The sequence below is a fragment of the Barbatula barbatula genome (assembly GCF_947034865.1).
Source record: "Barbatula barbatula genome assembly, chromosome: 5".
NCBI lineage: Eukaryota > Metazoa > Chordata > Actinopteri > Cypriniformes > Nemacheilidae > Barbatula > Barbatula barbatula.
In genome coordinates, this window is record NC_136769.1 from 19,382,275 (window position 1) to 19,404,624 (window position 22,350).

The 22,350-nt window shown below is 42.4% G+C and overlaps 1 protein-coding gene across 1 annotated transcript in view; it reads left to right on the plus strand.

The window, feature by feature from the left end:
* Positions 1-5,542: 5,542 nt before the first annotated feature.
* Positions 5,543-22,350, plus strand: part of sdk2a (sidekick cell adhesion molecule 2a) — a 48,523-nt gene continuing 31,715 nt past the window's right edge. Inside the window, exons 1-14 of the mRNA XM_079457762.1 lie at positions 5,543-5,697; positions 7,325-7,431; positions 8,217-8,364; positions 9,490-9,623; positions 14,114-14,225; positions 14,354-14,544; positions 16,627-16,710; positions 16,793-16,987; positions 18,880-18,996; positions 19,206-19,373; positions 20,418-20,520; positions 20,949-21,125; positions 21,680-21,816; positions 21,905-22,052. Of these exons, the coding sequence (XP_079313888.1) occupies positions 5,561-5,697; positions 7,325-7,431; positions 8,217-8,364; positions 9,490-9,623; positions 14,114-14,225; positions 14,354-14,544; positions 16,627-16,710; positions 16,793-16,987; positions 18,880-18,996; positions 19,206-19,373; positions 20,418-20,520; positions 20,949-21,125; positions 21,680-21,816; positions 21,905-22,052 (1,958 nt within the window). The 5' untranslated portion in view covers positions 5,543-5,560. The remainder of the gene's footprint in view (positions 5,698-7,324; positions 7,432-8,216; positions 8,365-9,489; positions 9,624-14,113; positions 14,226-14,353; positions 14,545-16,626; positions 16,711-16,792; positions 16,988-18,879; positions 18,997-19,205; positions 19,374-20,417; positions 20,521-20,948; positions 21,126-21,679; positions 21,817-21,904; positions 22,053-22,350) is intronic.

Below are 22,350 nucleotides of genomic sequence, written 5' to 3' on the forward strand. Positions count from 1 at the left end.
AAGTGCTTGTTTGTCGTGAAGGGTAATGGGCCTCTTCACCTTGTTGGCAGGGTGGAGGGCACTTTGCACACTTTGAGATTAGATGAAGTGTAAATCAGCAGGGTGCCGGTTGTCACGGTGACAACCGCCGCTGACAGAGTGACAGATCGGGCTGACCTTCAGTGACGACCAGGAGCGCGGAGCGGGACCGTTCCCGTGCCAGCCTTGTACGCTTACCTGGAGCAAAATTCACATTTGCATCAGGGGTTAGAGGAACAGCCACCAGGACCTCAGGGCAGAACAGGCAGTGCTATGATAACTTCGCTCTCTGTTGACAGGATAAAGCAGAAGTGACCGTTGCCTCAAGGGTACAACACTGATATGAGAGAGAGGATTTCTTGAAAACATATCTTAAAGAGCCATGGGGTTGTCCAGGAATGTTGTCCACTTATTCTAAGCTTCTGTGATGTGAGGAGCAGGATTGGCTAACATGCTTAAGCGCGAACGGCAGAGGATTAACTGGAAAGGAACACGGCCCCTATCGTGCTGGAATAAGTACAAGTGTTCAGTCTGACTCCCAAAAGTATGATTGCATGCCAGCGTGATGCAGAGAAAACTCAGAGGGTTTATGGATCCTGACTGGTGCCTGTGGCCTTTGTCTCAGAGCTATTAAAATTCTGTGTGTGTGCTGCAGCAGTCTGAGTGGATCGTTGCAATTCGAGGTTGGTTGTCTTTTTTGTCTTCAAGGTGGCCAGTGGTGGAAAGGAGGATGAGGACAGTAAAAAATGATGGTGTTCGGCCGAACGAGCGCAAAGAGAACATTAAATGCCCCATGACTCTGGCCAGCTCAGCTTACATGCTGCAGGGCTCATCCACCGCAAAAGGAACCTCCCCTAGACTACCACCCAGCACCCACCCACACAAACCTCAACATTGCTAAACAGGCCATAGGTCGGCATGGCGGGTTTCCATCTCTTCCCACCTTTTTCCCAAACACAAAAAGACCCTTTCCTTTGCTTTTATCTCCCTCCATTTCTTCTGCCTCTAAACTGTAGGGATTCTGATGAGAAATGGCACCTGCGTTATGGCTCATTAAGGCTGAGTTTAGCATCATCCTGACCTAGGGTTTCTCGCTCTCTGTGGGTTTGCACTCCTACGGCCCTTGCCCGCCCACTCGGAGCAGGATTTTAGCGAGCGAGAAACGGATCTGCTTAACCCTGTCTGAGAACTGACAGATCAAAGCCCGCCGCTCAGACACTGAATGGGCCACAGGCGCTGACTGACATTCTCATTACAATATGGAGATCGTTCTCATCACTGAGAAGCTTCCTGTTTGAGGACAATGTCAGACCTCTGCAAACTAGTATTTGCACTGCCTCCATTTCATGCTAACATAACCTTTCGTCTGACATAATAGGAACCCATGGGAGTGAAATTTCCACTGCTCAGCGTACTCTGCCTCAAAGAACTTGTTAATTTAAACAGATTTTTTATAGCTGAAGCAATAGATGCTGCAACCCTTAAGAGATCTCCCAGACAAACGTCATAAGTTTCTTCAAAGGCAGTTTGAGATGTCTGTCTTAGTGCAACCTTACTCATAAAAATATGTATTGTTGTTTCTTTTTCACATGACGTTTCTTTTTTAAAGGAGGCATCATGAAGGTCTTGGTTCTTGTAAAGACAACTGGGGAAATAAAAGAGACACAAATGAGTCTGTTTTTTCAACATGTACTATAGTATAAGAACAGTGTACGGGTTAGATATACAGTGCTTAACAAATGTATTAGCCTTGAACAAACGTTATCCATAATTGTTCTAATTTACTGTTTTGCACTTTTTTTATTCAGATGCCCATCTACAATTATTAGGTTTTAATGGCTGCGTGTTACGTTGGATTCATTTCTGAATTTTGAGAGAAGTTGAATGTGATACATGTCCTTATAAATAAAATTTTTAGATTGAAACCATATTGGATTTATAATATTTTGTATTGAATATAAATACAATTATTTAACATCTGACTTGGGTCTTCCCCACAAAATCTGAAAAGCAGGGGTTTTAACGTCCCCTCCATTTCATCACATTCCCGTCCGGGAGAAATGAGCTGAGGTCATTTTTATTTTCTGGTGGAGACGGTCGAGATGAGACTTTATAAGATGCTGGCAAAAAGTAATAATACAGCAAACGACACACGTTGCACACATATGCACAACCATCTATCATATCGTCGTGGGGGGATTCTGCTTTCAGCCAATCGATGTGGAGTCTGATCTGGCACCTGAGGTCTCTAATGGTGCTATGTTTATTGTGCGGCATCGCTAAGTGGATGTGCCCCTCCGCTGGCTGTGCTGAATGGCAGTGCATTTGCGGGAGGATAAAATAACTACGGTGGTACGGCTGGCAAATCAGTGCACTCGTGGTGGGGTGAGGGGATTGGGCATCTATATTTGCTCACAGAGAGATTGTTTTCAACAGCCTGCTACCCACTGGCAATGATGCGGAGAGTTGTGCCGAGCTTAATTGCGGTGATAACGGTCCAGCTCCTGCAGATTGAGTAGATTTGTGATGCGGCATCATTTTTGAGTGCATGTACATAATCCTGTTTGTGTTTTGTGTATTTTTGTGCTGCATATTATGAAGCCCCCTAGTGGAGAGGCTCAATTAAAAGCCTTCTAAGGGAACAGAACGTAAATTGTTTCATAATTGACTCGCCTTCGTGTCATTTCAGACCTGTATGGCTTTCTTTCTTCTGCAGAACACGAAAGAATATGTTTTCAAGAACGTTGGTAACCAAACAACCCCCCGTTGACTTCAATGAACACAAAACCACTAAGACATTTCTCAAAATATCTCCGTTTCACACAGAAGAAACAGTCGTACAGGTTGGTGAACAAACGATGATAGAATTACATTTTTATGTGTACTGTCCCTTTAAATCCGAGTGCAGAAATGCAATGTTTGACTCGAGAGTCAACAGCATCCAGCCTCCCTGAAACGGAGCTCCGGGGCTCACTGCATTATTGCCTCAATTAATACACACTTTAATTGGCCTTTCGCAAACACAGTGACAATCAGATCTATGTCACCTACAGAGAATGCCTCAGCGCGATCGATATGTGCCATCATCTGCTCCTCGTGAGGAAAATGAAAGCACTTTGTCTCCCGGCTTCAGGCGCACACATGCAGGGCTTTGTGTTTGTCGGCGAGTCTGTATAATCCGGCTGTTTTAGAAACACAGAGGATGAATGGATTCCTCGGCACACTATATCTCATTCTGTCAGGTTTGCGGCCAGAGCGGCTGCATCTTAAACTTATCTTCAGAACCTTCCCTCACTTACCTCTTCAGGCACGAGAAAGTCACTCCTTCTGTTGTGCAGATGTTTCTTGTTTTCAACATCAACAACAGACGAATTGTTCCTCAAATTGTCTTTTCTATTTTACAAAGGCGAATTTGATTTGTCAAATTGTGTACGTCTCTAAAGGCCGCTTTCGTCTTCATCTCGCGCCTCTTTCACTCAGCATGAAGTGATTTAGTCTGCGAAACGTGTTGCTGGATCTACCTTCTTTGTTGGTGGTGGATCAGCATTCTTATTAAACAATCATCTCATCTGAGTCATTGCCTGGGGTGCAAATGTATATAAAACAACCCCCAAAGAAAGAAAGAAGCAATAATAGCCCTGAACGCCGGCGTGTCTTGTCAAAACTGAATAGTTCCCATTATTGTCAATAATGCTGTCTAAGTGAAATCGAGGCCCTTTCAGCAGATAAGTGTCCCGCTTCTGTTTTTGACATGTAGAACCACCCCGACTCTGAAATAAAATAATTTTATCTGTGCGTGTGTGACTATATTTTTGTTATGAATTTTAGCTGTGAACTTAAATCAGGCCATTGATTTGAAGCAAGCCTGTGATTTTGCGTTCTGTGGCCTTCTCATTTAAAATCACTTGTAGCTGTATTAACAATGTGTAAAATCATTTCGCTATTCTCAGACAACCAATGTGAAGAACATTTCTTTGACAGTAGATCTCTGTTAAAGAAAACGATTTCTTTCTTTTTGCTGTCGCCTCAAGCTCACAGCTGAGTTGTTCTCTCATCTTCAGAGCTTCCAGTGTAGGCGAGCTCAAGCCACCTTGGTACAACACGTCTGGCATTGGTTGTTTCCAGTGTAGACGTGGTTAAACAAATCTATTTCATGAGCATTACCTAACACAGGTGTTTTCTCAGAGGTGGCAAGAGAGATGTGAGTGTGCCGTGAGGTTGCGTGTAAAACACTCATTTTTCTAAAGTGTCCGCCAAAACGGCCCAATAGAGAAACATAGTGTGTAGATACAGCATCTCTTTTGCCTCGCTTTGCTGTTATATAATTGACCCCGATGAAAAATAAATGATTCAAGTGTGCTACTAATCAACTTTTATTAATCTACTTTTTATGTAGTTCTCAGAAATAAACGTATTGGCTTACTGACAGTACTTGGATATGTAGTATCTTTGGCCTATACTAATACAGATATATGTAAAAGTATAATAATTACTATTATTCCGCACGCCTCCTGGAAATCCTGTATAATGTAACCAATCAGATGACGACCTTGAACATGCTGAAGTGTTTCTAGAAAAGTGTGCCATTCAGCCAACGGTCTGTGGGCGTAACATCTAAGGCTGAAACTACATACGCCATATTATGCGTTGTAGCCAGATGTGCACCTCTCCAAAAATGTAAGAACGTGTCAATTCGTGTCTCCAGTGTTCTTTCATCAAACAAAAATGAGTATTTAAGTTTTGAACTTAAAAACGATTAGTATGCCTATAAGTTCAATTGTAGTATGGATATGTATGAATGAAAAGTTCATGAAAAGTCGTAAAGTCTTTCTTAAAGTTTATTAAAAAGTGGGCCTATGTAGTCCCAAATGAAATAAGTCCAGAGTATACTTATATTTACATCACAGTATAGAGCCTCACCTTTAAAAAAAAAAGCAAATCACAGGTAAAAGTCACATAAGAAGACGCAGCCCTGAATGGCCGATTACCCTGACTGTGGTGTAATGTCCGCCCGTCATGTCTGCGAAAGTGTGAAACCGATGGAAAAGTATGGAATAATTATACAGTAAACAACCCAACCACTCAGACATCACCACTTGCGGTTACATCTGAATCAAGATTACCTTGAAGTAGCTCGAGACACGATTTGATCTGTGAATGAGACGGACAGAACTCGGCTCGATTAATATAAAGGTTCTCTTTTGTGCCTGTGACTGTACTACACCAGCTGTGTTTACTGAATGCTCTGAATATAGAAAAGAGACTGTAGTTGAATGTCGATGCGATACGGCTCAGATTTTCACAACAAAATAATTTACAATAATGATATAATAGCACTATTTACTAAAAATAAAAAACAAATATTGCTTAATCGATTATCTGAAAATGTGCATGTCAGTGTAACACTAACTTAAGACACTAAACCCTAAGCTAACATCAGATTGGTCGATAGCAATGAAGCAGGAACATGACCTGCGTTGTTGAATCATGTTAAGCCTCTCTCTTGTTTCTCTCTTCAGATGATGTTCCACCCTACTTCAAGATGGAGCCAGTGGCAACCCAAGTCCACCTGGAAGGGAACCGGTTGGTTCTCACCTGCATGGCTGAGGGCAGTTGGCCCTTGGAGTTCAAATGGCTTTACAACGGCACCGAGCTGACACGTTTCTCCTTAGAGTACAGGTGAGAAATGCCGGCTGCTGCTGTATGTCCTTCAGACATCTTAATCACCATCAGAAACACAGCATTAAGCACAGTTGCGATTGAAACACGTTTCTCATTTGACGCTATTATTTGAACGACGTCTCGCGTCTTTTATAGCAGAATGGAGGATTGCAATCCTCTCGAGATGTGGGGCCTCATTCCCAGCGCGGCCCTGAAATTACACTCGTATTGCCTCCGAGCCCACGTTAAATGAGCATGAGATGTATCTCCTGTCGCCCATGTTTTGTCTTATGTATTTTACATAAGTGTTGTATCCCTGCAGAGCGGAATTTACCATCAAATAAAGAGCAGGGAGTCGAGATCCTTGTGAATTATTTTCAATAGCTGCGAGTGCTTTGCAATATTTATATTTAGAAAGGCAAGTTGTTTCTGTTGGTTTATGGTAAGCAGGGTGGGCTTTCATGACCTCGTACCTGCTGACCACAGAACTCCAGAAAGAGTGTTTGCATGTGCATTTTAAAGCATTCTTATGGCTAAATGGGCCCAGTTTGACCTACCTGCAGTGTTTAAAGTAAGGGTCAAGGTAGACATGTTTTGGTTCTCAGAGATTCTTATTTTCTAGGCTTTTTCTGCCTGTCTGTCAGGAGTTTTGATGTGGTCCACAGTGCATCTCCAAAAGATCCCTGGTGACACAAACTTCCCAGCAGTCTCCTGTCTCTCAGCCACTGAAATGTGTGTGTGTGTGTGTGTGTTTGTGGCATTCCTTTTCCACTGAGCGGGGACCAGCTCTCTTCTTTGTATTCCTCACATCAAAGAAAGAGCTTGAATCCACTTCGGAGGGTCATACTAAACCTTTCACTAGTATTGCACGACCTAAGGAGCTTGCTGTGTAGGAATGAAGCCGTTGTGACTGGTAAAGCAAAAGCATCGCTCTTAATCACTCCATTTAACTAATAGGTCTCGCCACGGGTTTGCGACTGAGGCGATGTGCGTAGGTGTGTGACACATGCATGCTTAACGTTGGCGATATGATTTTTAATGGCGTTCATGGCTGCGATCACTGGCATTCAAGACAGTCAACACATATCCAGGGGCGGAGCATATATACCTGCCATGCCCCGCCCCTAATGATTTACCATCAAGAGCAATTAGGAACCAGAAATACTAAATAGTAGGTGTAGTAGCATTTGAATCATAAACATTCAACTATTCGATTTTAAACGTGTATATGTCCCTTTGAAAATGAATGAAAATAATAACAATGTTTGGCACTACATAGGAATTTACATTTCACAAAATAATGAACACAACTTGTTCTGGCATGCAACCCAAACAGTATACAGTGGTAACAAAAGATCACAGCAATGTTTGTTTGTTTCACAGTAGCCTACAAAATTAATATTAACCCCTATAACAATACATGTTCACATTATTTTGTCTCTCTCTCTCTTCTCATTATAAGTTTTCATGGACTCTCCCCTGTTGTGTACTCTGTATGATTAATTAATGACCAATAAATGGCTTTTTAAAATCAAAGGACATTAGTTTTAATCAGTGCTTTGGGCTATCCACAAGCTAATGCACTGCGAGAGGAAAGTTAGCAAAATGGAAGATGGTTGATGGCATTAAAATTTTCTTTATCCAGGTATGCGATCTCATCGCTGGACCGTTCCCATGCGGGCTTCTACCGGTGTATCGTGAGGAACCGGGTAGGGGCTTTGATGCAGAGAAGTACACAAGTCCAGGTCGCCTGTAAGTGTCACATCCCGACAAAAACTTCTTACATGTTCATCTTTCATTTTATTTTCTTACTAACCATTGTAGGTTGATTCGATTTGGGGGACGGAATGAGATATTCTGGTTTGGCAAAAATAAATTGGTCATTGCCTTTATAATTTTCACATGTTTGCTTGCTGTCATTCAATTGACAGATCATAATTTAATACAAAATAAAATATTTAATGTTTCATTTTTGTCAGCTCGACATTTTTTAACGTTCCAAAAGAAAATTGGGGGGGTTATTACCCTTTACCCCCCCAGATCCAAACATTTTTGTCTTATGTTATTATGTGAGTAGCTCGGGCCAAAGTGATGCAACTCTTGACATGTTATTTTCTTTCTCCCCTTCAATATCAATAGTACTCCTATTGTCAAATTATTCAGTTGCCTTATGAAAATAATGTTTTGAGTCATTGTTAACATTTTCGTGTTGCAGTAAAATCAATCAATTGCAGTCACTGATCTCAGTAAGACATACGATTTGAGGTTTATGAGAAAAAAAGTGGAAAAGATAATAAGCACGGTAAAGTTTTTCTGGGATATTACAGTAAAGCACCACTAAATACACTCTGATCTTGATTAACTATACATAAGTAAAAAAAAAACTTTGATGCTGAAAAGACAAGACCCATATGAGCAAGAAAACTACGTCTTATGCCTTCGCAAGATTGTAAAACAAGGTCACATTTTCCTTGTTCGTGTTTTGTCTTTTCACTTTCCTTTTTCTTTCTATTTTGGACTTCCCTTCTCTCCCCTAGACATGGAAGGCTTTGTGGAAGGAGAAAGATCTCAGGTGGTGTCCCAGGGGGAGGCGGCATTGATCGTTCCCCCACAGATCCACAGCTTTCCCCGGCCCGGGATCACATGGTTCAGAGACGGCCGCAAGATTCCCCCCAGCAGTCGCATGTAAGCCTCTCTTGACATAAGCTCTTTGCTCAACTTAATGGCTCCCTTTATCACCCAAGCGCTACTATACAGTACCATACAGATAAAGGATACAATGTTATAGTATAATTACTCCAGAAGTTTCTGTCAGAGGGAGTTTGATCTCCCCCACTCGCATTGATGAAGTCCGCTATAATAAGAACCCCTGTTGACTTTAGACTAAATGTGATTGAAAGCTGGAGAGGAAGCCGGCAACACGGGAGCCAATTAGACAAAATGGACAAAAGGCCTTTATTGATGACCTTGGATGATTGGCAGGCTTTACGGGCGAGCGCATACAGAGTTGCTGCGTGCGTGCCGGCTGCGCCGTATGTGTGTTTGCTCTTGGTTCGTGTTAGAAAGGTCTTAGTAATCACCTGAGATCAATTTACTTCGTCCGCCAGCAAGAGGCTCGACCAAAACACTCTGTGTGTTTAATGATCTATAATTCATGCTGATCATCCGGAGTGTCACATCTGACGTGAGGGCTTTAGACACTTGCGAGGGGGTTGGGTTCCCCATCCCACTGACTAGTGAACACTCAGACTGTGTTTTTTAGCCCGGGTATATGCAGGAAGTCCCATGTGAGACCCCAGGCGTTGAGGCGGGGGTTATATAAACATCTGAGGTTTCCAGCGGTGCGGCTCGACCCTCGAATTCTCTCTCCGCGCCTCTCAGGCGGCTGTAATGGTCGTATATGATGGTGAGAGGGCCTGACAGCGTACGATTTGTTTGCCGCTTGTTTGTTGCTCCGTCGGTGCATTGATATTCCGCTGCGCGTTGGGTTCGGTCGCTCTGAAAGCCCTCAGTCTAATTGCGCTGGAGTCGGTATAATCTGGGCTGATCAGGCCTGTGCTGACAGATACACAGGCTCTAATCTCACTGCACTCCAAGTGTCGACTCTCATTTAACCACTCGCGCTAACGCATGACCTGCATCGCAGCTCCGGCAATCGTGAAACACTTATCCACTCGAGTCCTCGATGCAAATAACATAAGCAATCCCGGCCTGCCGGCCGTGCACGCTTTTCCTCATGTTGTAAGTTGTTTATCGCCATGATGCCAGTTGTTGTTTTTGCTAGTTTCTGTTCTCTCTCTCAATCCTCAGAGCTCTCACTCTGGACAACACGCTGGTCATTCTCTCTGCGGTTGCCCCTGACGCAGGCCGTTACTACTCTCAGGCCGTCAATGACAAGAACGGGGAGAACAAGACCAGTCAGCCCGTCGTCCTCACTGTGGAAAGTAAGTTCTGGGTAAAGCCAAAATGTCACATGTCAACAAGTGTCCATGTGGGATCCGTCTAACTTTAGGGGGTTTGGGCTATATTTGATATGATTTTAATTTCAACAGAAATGTTTTAGTAATTTTAGTTTGAGTAGCGATAATATACTCAAAGAAATATTATGTTTCATAAATACAACATTATTATTTTCAAATCAAAGCAAAAGTTTTAAGGGAACTTAATGAAGTAATTTAGTTGTATTACAATTTTATTGTTATTTTGAATTAGCTTTAATTTTTATATTTTTATGATTCATCCATCCATCCATTTTCTTCCGCTTTATCCGGGGCCGGGGCGCGGGGGCAGCAGTCTAAGTAGAGATGCCCAGACATCCCTCACCCTAGACACTTCCTCTAGCTCTTCCGGGGGGACACCGAGGCGTTCCCAGGCCAGCCGGGAGACATAGTCCCACCAGCGTGTCCTAGGTCTTCCCCGGGGTCTCCTCCCGGTCGGACGGGCCCGGAACACCTTCCGGGGAAGGCGTCCAGGAGGCATCCGGAACAGACCCACCTCACCTGACCCCTCTCGATGTGAAGGAGCAGCGGCTCTACTCCAAGCTCCTCCCGGGTGACCGAGCTTCTCACCCTATCTCTAAGGGATCGCCCAGCCACCCTGCGGAGGAAGCTCATTTCGGCCGCCTGTATCTGGGATCTTGTCCTTTCGGTCATGACCCAAAGCTCATGGCCATAGGTGAGAGTAGGAACGTAGATTGACCGGTAAATTGAGAGCTTCGCTATGCAGCTCAGCTATTTCTTCACCACGACAGACTGGTGCATCGACCGCATTACTGCAGAAGCTGCACCGATCCATCTCCCGTTCCATCCTTCCCTCACTCGTGAACAAGACCCAAGATACTTAAACTCCTCCACTTGAGGCAGGAACTCATCACCAACCTGAAGTGGGCAAGCCACCCTTTTCGACTGAGGACCATGGCCTCGGATTTGGAGGTACTGATTTTCATTCCAGCCGCTTCACACTTGGCTGTAAACCGTCCCAGTGCATGCTGAAGGTCCTGGCTTGAAGGGGCCAACACGACAACATCATCCGCAAATAGCAGAGACGAAATCGTGTGGTCCCCAAACCTGGCACCCTCCGGCCACTGGCTGCGCCTAGAAATTATGTCCATAAAAATTACGAACAGAACCGGCGACAAAGAGCAGTCCTGCCGGATTCCGACATGGACTGGGAACAAGTCCGACTTACTGCCGCCAATGCGAACCAAGCTCCTGCTTCAGCCGTACAGGGACCTGACAGCCCTTAGCAAAGGACCACCGACCCCATACTCCCGAAGCACCCTCCACAGGATGCCGCGAGGGACACAGTCGAATGCCTTCTCCAAATCCACAAAACACATGTGGATTGGTTGGGCAAACTCCCATGAACCCTCCAGCACTCTGTAGAGGGTGTAGAGCTGGTCCAGCGTTCCACAGCCCGGACGAAAACCACACTGTTCCTCCTGAATCCGAGGTTCTACTATCGGCCGTATTCTCCTTTCCAGTACCCTGGCATAGACTTTCCCGGGGAGGCTGAGAAGTGTGATCCCCCTGTAGTTGGAACACACCCTCCGGTCCCCCTTCTTAAAAAGAGGGACCACCACCCCGGTTTGCCATCCCAGAGGCACTGTCCCCAACCGCCACGCGATGCTGCAGAGGCGTGTCAGCCAAGACAGCCCCACAACATCCAGAGACTTGAGGTACTCAGGGCGAATCTCATCCACCCCCGGAGCCTTGTCACTGAGGAGTTTTTTTTTATGATTCATTGAAAGTTTATTTTAGTTTTTCATTGTTTTTTATATAGGTTTAACTTTTTATTAATGTTAGCGTTTCGACTTACTACCGCAACATTTCTGATTTTGGTTTGGACTTTATTTCATTTCATTTCAACAGAAACGTTTAAATCATTGTAGTTTTGGTAGCAAGTTACATAGTATACTTAATGAAATATGTATCTTTAATACAATATTATTATTTTATCTCAATTATGCCAGTTGTTGTTTTTCCTAGTTTTAATTCAAACATTTTTATGTTTTTTCTAATTTGATTATTTATTGTTTTCAACATGTAGGTTTCATTTTTTACATTTAATTTATTTTGAATTTAATTTATTTTATTTCCGTTTCATTTATTTACAATTAATAATTTGAGTTTATTACTAAGGCAACATTAATGTTTGGGCTATATTTGATTTAAAATTGAATGTCACAAAACTTTTGTATATCAATATTAATTTGATGTCTTTTGAGCATAGATATTATATTTGTAAATATACGCTTTATGTATAGGTTTACAATGCAGCACCCCATTTTATATAAAAGATTTAAGATGCTTTGTTCCTACCTTGTCATAAAAAAGACTCTTTCTCTCGACATTATTTTAGTTTTGGCTTTGTCGACCATCTTAATGATACAGGTTAAAAATGAGTAGGCAAAAAACGAGAAGGAATAGATGTGTGCTGGACTCAAACTCTCATCTCACCCCACTGTCAATGAGTATTGCGTGCAATAAGACTATATAATCCAAGGCCATCTTGTTTGTTTCTTTTCACTGGATGACCACTGCATCCGAAAGGTGAACTGACCTCCTCACAAAAACATCTCCGTCTCCCCCTAGTGGTTCTCACCAAACACACTGCACATAATGGGGGCCCGTCTCAACTCAAGTGTTTCTAGAATCAATATTCCCCAACTCACTGCGCAGTAGATTGCGAGTACATGGCATGCGGTGAAGCCTCATGGAGCTGTGTGTGATAGCGGTGCTCCTGCGGTGCCACAATGACAGAGTGATTAAGCACCCTCATAAACACAGCCCCTGTTTTTAATAAAGCCCACAAAAACAGATTTATGAAAAACAGAGAGCGTATATACCGGCTATAACTCTAATCCAGGGGTCCGAGCGTAAAGAAAAGGAAGCAAATAACGTGGAATCAGATCAGGACGGAGGAAAAGAGAGAGATCACTGATTGAGGGCAGAGAATCAATGGGCAGCTAAAGGTTTCCTGGAGCCGGCGAATGATTGCGTGCCATTTAATCACGTCGCCGGTGTCTTTCAATCAGACTCCATTCTGCGGAGCGGCACATTAGTGAAGGTATTACAGTGCACTTACAGGACGAGAGGGCGCCCACAATTACATATATAATACTAAGCACATAATGGCGAGGGTTGTGCGAAGGAGAAGAACAAGTGCTCAGAGCTTAAAGAGTATCTTTGCGTCTGATTTCTTCCTGACTTCACCTCCACCTACACTCTCGCTTTTCCGCCTCTGTTCTCTGAGGAACGTTTTATTGCTCAGGGGTTGTGCTTTTAAAAGGTTTTCTGCTTTCTGGCTTCATAGGCACCCTGTGACTGTACAAAAAGGCCCTGGTGGAGTCAGATGGATGGATGTGGATCCTGGGGCCCGAGCTGGCCACTGAGAACATCCTTACATGTGATGTAGATACGGTTTATGTAGTGTAGCTCAAGTTTTCTGGGAAACGTTCAAGTTCTTATTAAAGTGTCTGGCCTTTGATCGCAGACTTTGGTGTAGTGGAAGATCCGAGCACAGTTTGTTATATTGTTGAGACCTTTTCTCCGAGTACATTTTCTAGGTAACAATCTGAATAGCAGACAATTTAAGCAAAGGTCTTCATTTGCTCTCTTTTTAAAGCCAGTGTAAAACGCTGTTCTCGACTCATTTTACGGGTATAATCTGATTTATTTTGGAGTGAGAAAATCCTTCTACGAGGTAAAACTGTATTTTATACATCATGAATTGATTGGTTTGTGAGAAGTGGGTGGCTGTTGCACATTGTTCAAATGACATACTGGTTAGTTGATCTTTTATAACATTCAAGGATTATATTTACACACCCTCGTGTTATTCCGAACCTGTATGACTTTTTTTCTTCTGCAGAACACAAAATAAGACGTTTTGGAAAACATTGGTAACGAAACAACATTGGCTCCCATTGACTTCCATTGATTTGACAAAACCACCGAGACATTTCTCAAAATATCTTCTTTTTTGTTCCACAGAAGAAAAGTGTCTTAACCGGTTTAGAATGACATGAGAGTGATACAACGACAACATTTTAATATGTGGGAAAACTTCCCCTGCATGCGCTCTTTAAAAATAAAGGTATTTTACCATGCCATAGAAGAACCTTTTATTTTGTCTAAATAGTACCACAAAGAACCTTTAACATCTATAACACCTTTCTGTTTCACAAAAGGTACTTCAAAAATTTCTTCAGATTATAAAAAGGTAAGAAAGAGATGTTTCTTAAAAGAACCTTTGACTGAATGTTTTTTGTGGAACCAAATGTGGTTCTTCTATGGCATCGCGGTGAAGAACCTTTTAAGCACCTTTATTTTTGAGAGTGTATCGTCATTTAAACTTGTGAACTCTTTCATTTCACAGCTAGAAGAAACAATTGAGAAATACGAGTTTTTAATCTGTTTGTCTTTCTCTTCAGATGTGGGTGGTCCAGCAGACCCCATCGCTCCCGCGATCATAATCCCGCCGAAGAACACTAGCGTGATGGTGGGCACGTTTGAGGTCACGCTGGAATGTGTGGCCAATGCGAGGTGTGTGTGAGCCCTGGAAATGACCCTAAACTATTAAAACTCAATTCTGTTTATTTGTTTCTTTGGGGCAACTGCTATCTCTCATTCCCTGCCTGTGTTTATCCGTATTTCTCCGCTTTTGTCTCCAGGCCTCTCATTAAGCTTGGTATTACATGGCGGAAAAATGGCATGCTGGTAAACCGAGGCCTCAGGGACTTTGGCCGTCGCCTGACAATCAGCGGTCCATTGGTCAGTGACAGCGGATACTACGAATGTGAAGCTTCTCTCCGAAGCAGCAGTGCCCCGTCTGTCACCGCTGGGGCATATCTGCACGTGCTGGGTAAGGAAAATATGCTCTGGCGGACCGAACGTTTCATCCTTTTGAAGCCCTTTTTACCTTTTACATTCATATTCTACGTGTGCCAGAAAGTATTTACTTGCTTGCATAATTTTCTCATTTACATCCTCGAAATCTTCTTTTAATTTCAGCGTTTTTTAATCAAACACCACGGTATCCATTCATTTAAGAGCCTTCATTTCTCTCCAAAAGTAAAGGCTCATTTATAAGTCAATACTCTGTGCTTAGTCCAATTACAGCCTTGAGTCGTCTCCAGTCTCTACAAACTTTGTACCTTTAGATTACAACATTTTTTTGCCCATTTTTCCATGCAAATATGCTCCGGCTCTACCGAAATCAAATGGAGAGAGTCTGCAATTTTACGCTCGTATGCAAAATTTTCAATTGGATTAAAGTCAAGGCTCTGTCTGGGTCATTCTAGAATATAAACCCTCTTTTTTGAAGCCGGTCCTTCATCGCTGTGTGCATTGGCTTATTATCCTATTAAAAAACGCTAAACCTAGATATCTGGCTTACTGAAACTGTGTGTTTTTGGGTCTGTCCGTGTTGCACTTGATGCCAGTATGCTCTCCAGCAGAAATGATCATTAAGTGTGAAGACTGTTTTGGTACCACCTGCGTGTATTTTATTTGTGCCAGACACTTGCTTTGCTTTCCTCAAATAACTAAACTTTAGATGTATGTCCTCCAGCAGGTTTCAGCTCTCGCTTCTTGTCTTACAACAAACTATGGATATATCCTATATATACTGTATAATATAATAAACAGTATATATATTTGCCATCCTCAGAAAAGGCATCAGTCCGGCCAAACTCAGACGCGAAGCGGTGTATAGATTCATGATGTCCAGTCAGAATCTGCCCGCTCTTCATCTAGGAGTTGCAGCTGGTCTCATTTGCTCTTCTTGTTCGGTAGCTAAATTTGTTTGGACAGCTTGATGCTAGAACTGTCTGGGCTGTGCCGTGTTTATTCAGTTTTGTTATGATGGACAACATTCCAAAGAAGCTTGCCGGTCTATTTATAAACTTCTCCAGGTGTTTCCCACCTCATAACTTTATTGCGGAGAACGGCTGATCTAGTGTGTCTATTGTACAGTCATGAGCACGGAAAGATTCATAATAACAATAACATGTTAGCAAATTCATTGTACATTTTGCTGTAATGTTAAGTCGTGACTAGAGACACACACGATATTTGCCAATAAACTCTATCTGTCAAGAAAAGCTATTATCATATGTCACGTCGACTATAGTTTAGTTTAAATACAGATCAGTCCCAATACCAGTTTGATGTTCCTAATAGTCAATATATTGATGAATTAATAGACATGCACACCAATACAATTTCTCCGCCGATACAGATACCGCGGATTATTCATGTGTGAAATGAATATTTCTTAACTTTAAGAAATATGGGTTTATTTTCAGATTCGATGGAGAAATGTTTAATCGAAGCGTGTCTAGTTGTGACGTAAACAACTGCCTATGGGTCCAAGCCTGCTATTTAAACAACTACGGTTTATGCGCATCTATTCCTATCGCACTTTTTAAGTGAAACATATAAACCTACGGTGTACAGTACAGTCTCCAGGCTCACAGAATCTCAGAAGTCAATATATATGTATATTTTTTTAAGATTTATTTTGGGGCGTTTTTGCCTTTATTTGGACAGCTGTTGTGTTGAGAGGACAGGAAGTGAAGTGGGCGAGAGAGAGGGGGTGGGATCGGGAAAGGACCTTGAGCTGGGATTCGAACTCGGGTCGCCCGGAGCGCAAGAACGCTATATGTTTTTTGATAGCTTTACAGCACATCATGAGAGCATATGCGACCCTGCCAAAGTCTCATAATCTAATTTAGAGATAAGGAGCATTGAAGTACTGTATGATTTTATGTAGAAAACAGTAAAAATGACTTAATCTGAGACAGACAGGGGCGCATATTAACGTTTTTTGTCTTTGGTATCTAATAGAGCATTTGGATCGGAAAGCAATGGTGCATGACGTTAGACTTAAAGTTCTTGATTTAGAAACGTCTCTGGTTCAATGTCTCAACTGAACTCTGTGCAGAACATCCTCAGTTTGTAAAGGAACCCGACAGACACATAACGGCTGAGATGGAGAAGGTGGTAGACATCCCATGCCAAGCCCGCGGTGAGTCTGTGTGTGTGCGGTGTGTACGCTGTGTGTGTGTGTGGATGTGTTAAACAACACTCCTCCTCTGATCCCCCCGCAGGTGTTCCTCAGCCAGATATGGTGTGGTATAAGGACGCAGTACCCATAAGCCCTGTGAAGACACCTCGGTACAGGGTCCTGGTGGGCGGCAGCCTGCAGATAAACGGACTGCTCCCCGACGATACGGGAATGTTCCAGTGTTTCGCACGCAACTTAGCGGGAGAGATCCAGACGAACACGTACCTCGCTGTCACCAGTACGTCAAAGGACCATCTGGGCCTGTCAATAACTCGCTCTTCATTTATTCCTCTTCTCCGCTCCATTCATCATCTTGCTTATCTCCTGTCAGATTTATCATTTTATAAGTCCCACGACTTTTCAGCAGCTCCTACAAAGAGAGAAAGAAGCAGAGATTGAAAAGAGAGATTATTTAAAGTTTAGAAGTGGGAGATGGAAAGAATATTGGATTTTTTTCTCAGCGCTGGACAGGTCTGGTAGTCATCCAATATTTGTTTAACTCGACTTTCTTAGACAGCTCGAAAAAAAGAAATATTTGATGATTTGGTTGTGTAAGGGAGCCGTGGATCTCATTTTGGGTCGGATTGAGCTGAATGTCCAACTCCTGCGGTCAAACCTAACCGGATGTAGCTGGCTCCCGGAGAGCTGTTTTAATAACCAACAATATGGTTAAACAAAACCCAACGCATGGAATTGACTCATTTCACACCCCAGAGGCCTTTAAATTACACAGCCGTCTTAACCAGCACAAAGAAAAAAAACCTGTGCTGCTTATTTTAATTAAAAAGACATTGCAGTTAATGGCATATATGTGTGCGGTGAAAATAAATCTTGCAAATGAAGATAATTGGAAACGTTATATTTTTGCGCCAGATGAGTAAAGAATGAGATAATAACGAGAAAGTGGCTTCAGCAGTTAATGTATTGCTCGTTTTATTTCCATATCAGTGAACATATGCTAATGACTGGCCTACGGTGCACAGTGGTCTTTTTTTATTTGAGTTTGTCACTTAATCATTGCATTGCACTGATGGGAGCAAAACCTCGTGTTATGGGATCTACATATAGCCTAAATCAGGGCATGAATTGTTAATTTGCAATAATGTGTTAATTTGTTTATGGAGTTATTTATTTTAATAACAATTACACTGACAGTTCTTCTAATAATGATTTAGTGGAGACCGGGAAACAATCTAGAAAATGTACTTCTTACCTTTAATGTTTGCCTTGAGGGTCTCCCACAAACTTAAAGAGTTGTGTCGGTTGTGTTGTAGTCAGTAATAATCTATGTTTATTTAATTTGCAGAGTAAGAAAGAATGTGTATTCCATTCCTTATTAAACAAACAAGAACTTCACAAAATGATCAGACAGCTTTAGAGATTTTAAGTGCATGTAATATTACAGTATATGAAAACATTTAAAGGACCAGTGTATGAAATCGAGCAGCATCTAGTGGTGAGGTTGTGAATTGCAACCAATGGCTCACTCCATCCCTCCCTTTCGAAGCACTACGGTGGCTGACACAGAACTAAGATGTTGTCACGTTTTTGCTCCTTTGCCGAAGAAAATACCGTATTTAAAAAACGCGCTCTCTTTAGTTTGTCCATTTAGGGCTACCGTAGAAACAACATGGTGAATTCCATGTCAGGTGACCCGGTGTCTATGAAGACAGAAATAGCTCATTCTAAGATAATAAAAACATAACGCTTCATTACAAAAGGTCTTCATACACCTCTGAAGACATAGTTATGCACAGTATATTATATTTTTGTCAATAGATCCTCCAAAAAATGACACACAAAACCACGATGACATTGTTAGGACAGTGTAAATTTTAACAACCCTCCCCATCTGGAACAACTTCAAAACGAGTATTTTGTATAAGTATATTCAGTATAATAAAGAAAGCTTACGACAAAATGAATAGACAAAAAATACATAGGGAAATGATGTCTACTGTAGTGTATGTAATATAGAAATCAATAAAATAGGAATTGTGAGAGTATTAAAACATAAAATCATATATTTACTAGTACTCGATATTTGGGATCTGATTTTGTAATCCAGTTAATTAAATGAACTAATTTTCTATTCAGTACTTATGTGTAGGTCTGTCTTACCGTCTTAAGGTATCGCACCGAACATCACGGCCGGCCCATCTGACAGCGCTGTGATTGACGGCATGTCAATCATTTTACACTGTGAGACCTCAGGAGCCCCACGACCTGCAATCACGTGGCAGAAAGGTCAGTCTCCAATCCGTCATCTCTGTAAAAGACGGCTATTCATCTTAGTGTCTCGTGGACGTATGAACATTGATGTAACTGTGGGGGCTTTGGGACGTCAGCTAAATCAAGTGTCCAATCACCGGTCTTCCGACAAGTTTGGGGACTATCATGTCTATCTGATTTCTAGTCTAATTTTTCTCTTTCTCCCTCTTGTCGTCATCTTTCAGCTGATCGGGTTCTGGCTAGCGGCTCTGTCCAGCTGCCACGTTTCACTTTGTTGGAGTCGGGCAGCCTCCTGATCAGCCCATCGCACCTGTCTGATGCCGGAACCTACACCTGCATGGCCAGTAACTCACGTGGGATTGACGAGGCTTCGGCTGATCTGGTGGTGTGGGGTAGGTGTAGTATAGCCACATCTAAAGTATAAAGCTTGGATACATTTGCGGCTTGTTCTGTTCAACCAGACGTCACAAGTAGCAGCTGTCTAACTGGCATGTGAAGTAACCAATCGGATTTTGCTTTTTAAAGGAACAGTTCAATCAAAAATGAACATTCTGTCATCATTTACTCATCCTCAAGTTCAAACCAATATACATTTCTTTGTTCTGATGAACACAGACAGATATTTGGAAGGATGCTTGTCACCACACTGTTTTTGGCCACTATGCCTACCATAGTAAAAAATGCTTTATATATTTCTTTGTTCTGTTGAACACTACATAAGATATTTAGAAAAATGTTGACCAGTTCTGGGGCACGTTTGACTACCATTGTCATTTTCTCAACTAGTCAATGGTTATCAAGAACCGTTTGGTTACTGAAAACTTGGGTTTTCATCACAAAAATAATCGTATACATATTTGGAACAAACTGAGGGTGAGAAAATTATTACAGAATAAAATTTTTTGGGTGAACTGTGCCCTTAAAAGACACATACGTACTGTCTTCACAATGTGACAAGCCGCATTAACATTTATTTCTTGTTTGTTTTTCCCCCACACTGAAGTCACTGAAACGGAGCAAAATCCCACTTCTCATGTATCAAACATGGTCTAGTACATATTGTGGATGCTGAAAAAGCATTGGATAATTAATACAAATCCCCTACGTTCCACTTGAAAAACCAGTTACATCACGAAAGTCATAAAAATGCAAGAATGTGTTTTTAGTTTAAAACTCTTCAGCTGTGCGATGCTTTGCGAGCGCTACAGCGCAGAAGCAGCGAGTTCACACGTTTTTCTGATTGGCTGTGATTGTATCGCTCAGCTTAGATGCTATAAAAGCTTTTGCCATTTTCTGTGCAATGTGCATCAGACGCTCTATAAACAATTTGCGAGTGTGGTGTCTGAGGCTGAGACTAAGTACATGGCTCGCACAAATTGGAAAGAAAATCAATGTCGTTCGAATGCCGTACTATACTGTGATTTATCTGTGTCCAGCTCGGACGCGAATCAACAATCCACCTCAGGACCAGAGCGTGATCAAGGGCACCAAAGCGGCCATGACCTGTGGGGTGACCCATGATCCTAGCGTCGCAGTCAAGTAAGACCTCTTCATCTCTTTCATGCTCTCTCTCTTTTAGCCGCCCCCCCCGTCTTGATCAACGCGAGCCCGCTCTTTCACTTCCCGTCCTGTGTTTATTATATTCAGTCTCATAAGACTTGATTTAACTGTCACCTGCTGGGCTGCTGTTATTTATTTGATCAGGGAAAACAGATGAATATGTAAACAGAGCAATAACTTAGATGGAGACTTTAATTAAACGCGAGACAGCCGAGATTAAATGGGGAAACGAATGTGGCTGCAATTAAGAAGTGTGGGCGTGGATGTGGGAGTGCGTGCGTGTGTACGTGTGCGTCGCCTCGTCGCTGTTGAGCGCCCGTGTTCATTAAGAAATTAAGTTTGCCATGCATTGTCGCTGTTTACCCTTTGTGATCATGCATAAGTAAATAAGCCTCTTGTATTAACAGGCACGTCTGGGAGAAAGGTGGATCGGTTATTGACGTGAAGTCAAGCCCTCGGTTGCGTCTCGATGGGAACGGCACCCTGCACATCACCCAGACTTGGTCGGGGGACATCGGGACCTACACCTGTAAGGTCACCTCTGTGGGAGGCAACGATTCCCGCAGCACTCACCTGCGAGTCCGGTACGTGACAATGGGAACGTTTTCCCGGCCAATTATTCACTTACTGTGTCCTTTGCTTTATAGATTTGGATTCCGCTCTTGCTTTTCACCGGCTCTTGGGCATAATTTTGTATTGAAACGGCGGGCTTTGTTTCTCTATTGGGATTTAAAAAATTGAGGTAATAGGCTTTCGGGGACGCACAGTGAATAGTAAACAAACATCCAAACATTGCACTCCCCTCCGCACTTCCTCTTTTATCAATGGCGCATTGTTTCAAGTACAAAAGAGCATTGTATTCCATTGGCACAACAAATAATGCTAAATTGGTGAAGCCAAAGCCCCGAGATAACATTTATACATAACAAGGTGAGACAATATTTATATATACTGTTAAAACATACGAACTCTCTCACTGACAGTTTGCTTTACTGAAACTCTTTGGATTACTAAATAGATTAGCAAAAAGGTCAAAAAACAACAGCGCGAATGAAATAAACAAAAATTGTAACAAATAAAACATTCATAAACATTAAATATTTCTATGAAAATATTAACAAATACCTTCTGTTTGTAGGCAATTGCCTCACGCTCCCGAGAACCTCATCGCCACCCTCAGCAGCTCCGAGAGAAGAACAATCAACCTGACGTGGGCTCAGGCCTTTGACGGGAACAGCCCGCTCATCCGCTACATCCTGGAGGTGTCGGAGAACAGTGAGTGTGCTGACTGCTGTATGTTGCATTACTCATTCCTATGCTGTTCTTCTCTATAATCCGCCCGCAACATCTTGGTTTGTGACAGATGCTCCCTGGACCATCCTTATGGCGAACATCGATCCAGAAGCCGCCAGCGTGATTGTCGCGGGTCTCATCCCCGCACGTTCTTACCAGTTCCGTCTGTGTGCCGTCAATGACGTGGGGAAGGGCCAGTTTAGCAGGGAAACAGCACGGTGAGCAAGAGTGCCATGAAGCAATATACACATCTTCTAGAAAAGTTAGTTCTGGTCTTGATTTGATTGGCTGAGTGGCCGAGTGGTGTTTTAAAGGAAATCATGAAATTATTTTTTTCTCAATTAAATTTTTTTCTGTTTTCATTTTTCCGGATTCTGTGTTTAATAGTAACAGCTTCAGAAAAAGAAATTAGGAGACCACTCTGGAATCATTTTCTGAATTATTTACTTCGTATAGGTACATTTTTACGCTTAACAATGATTTTTGTTTAACTACTGTCAATATTTCTCCCAAATA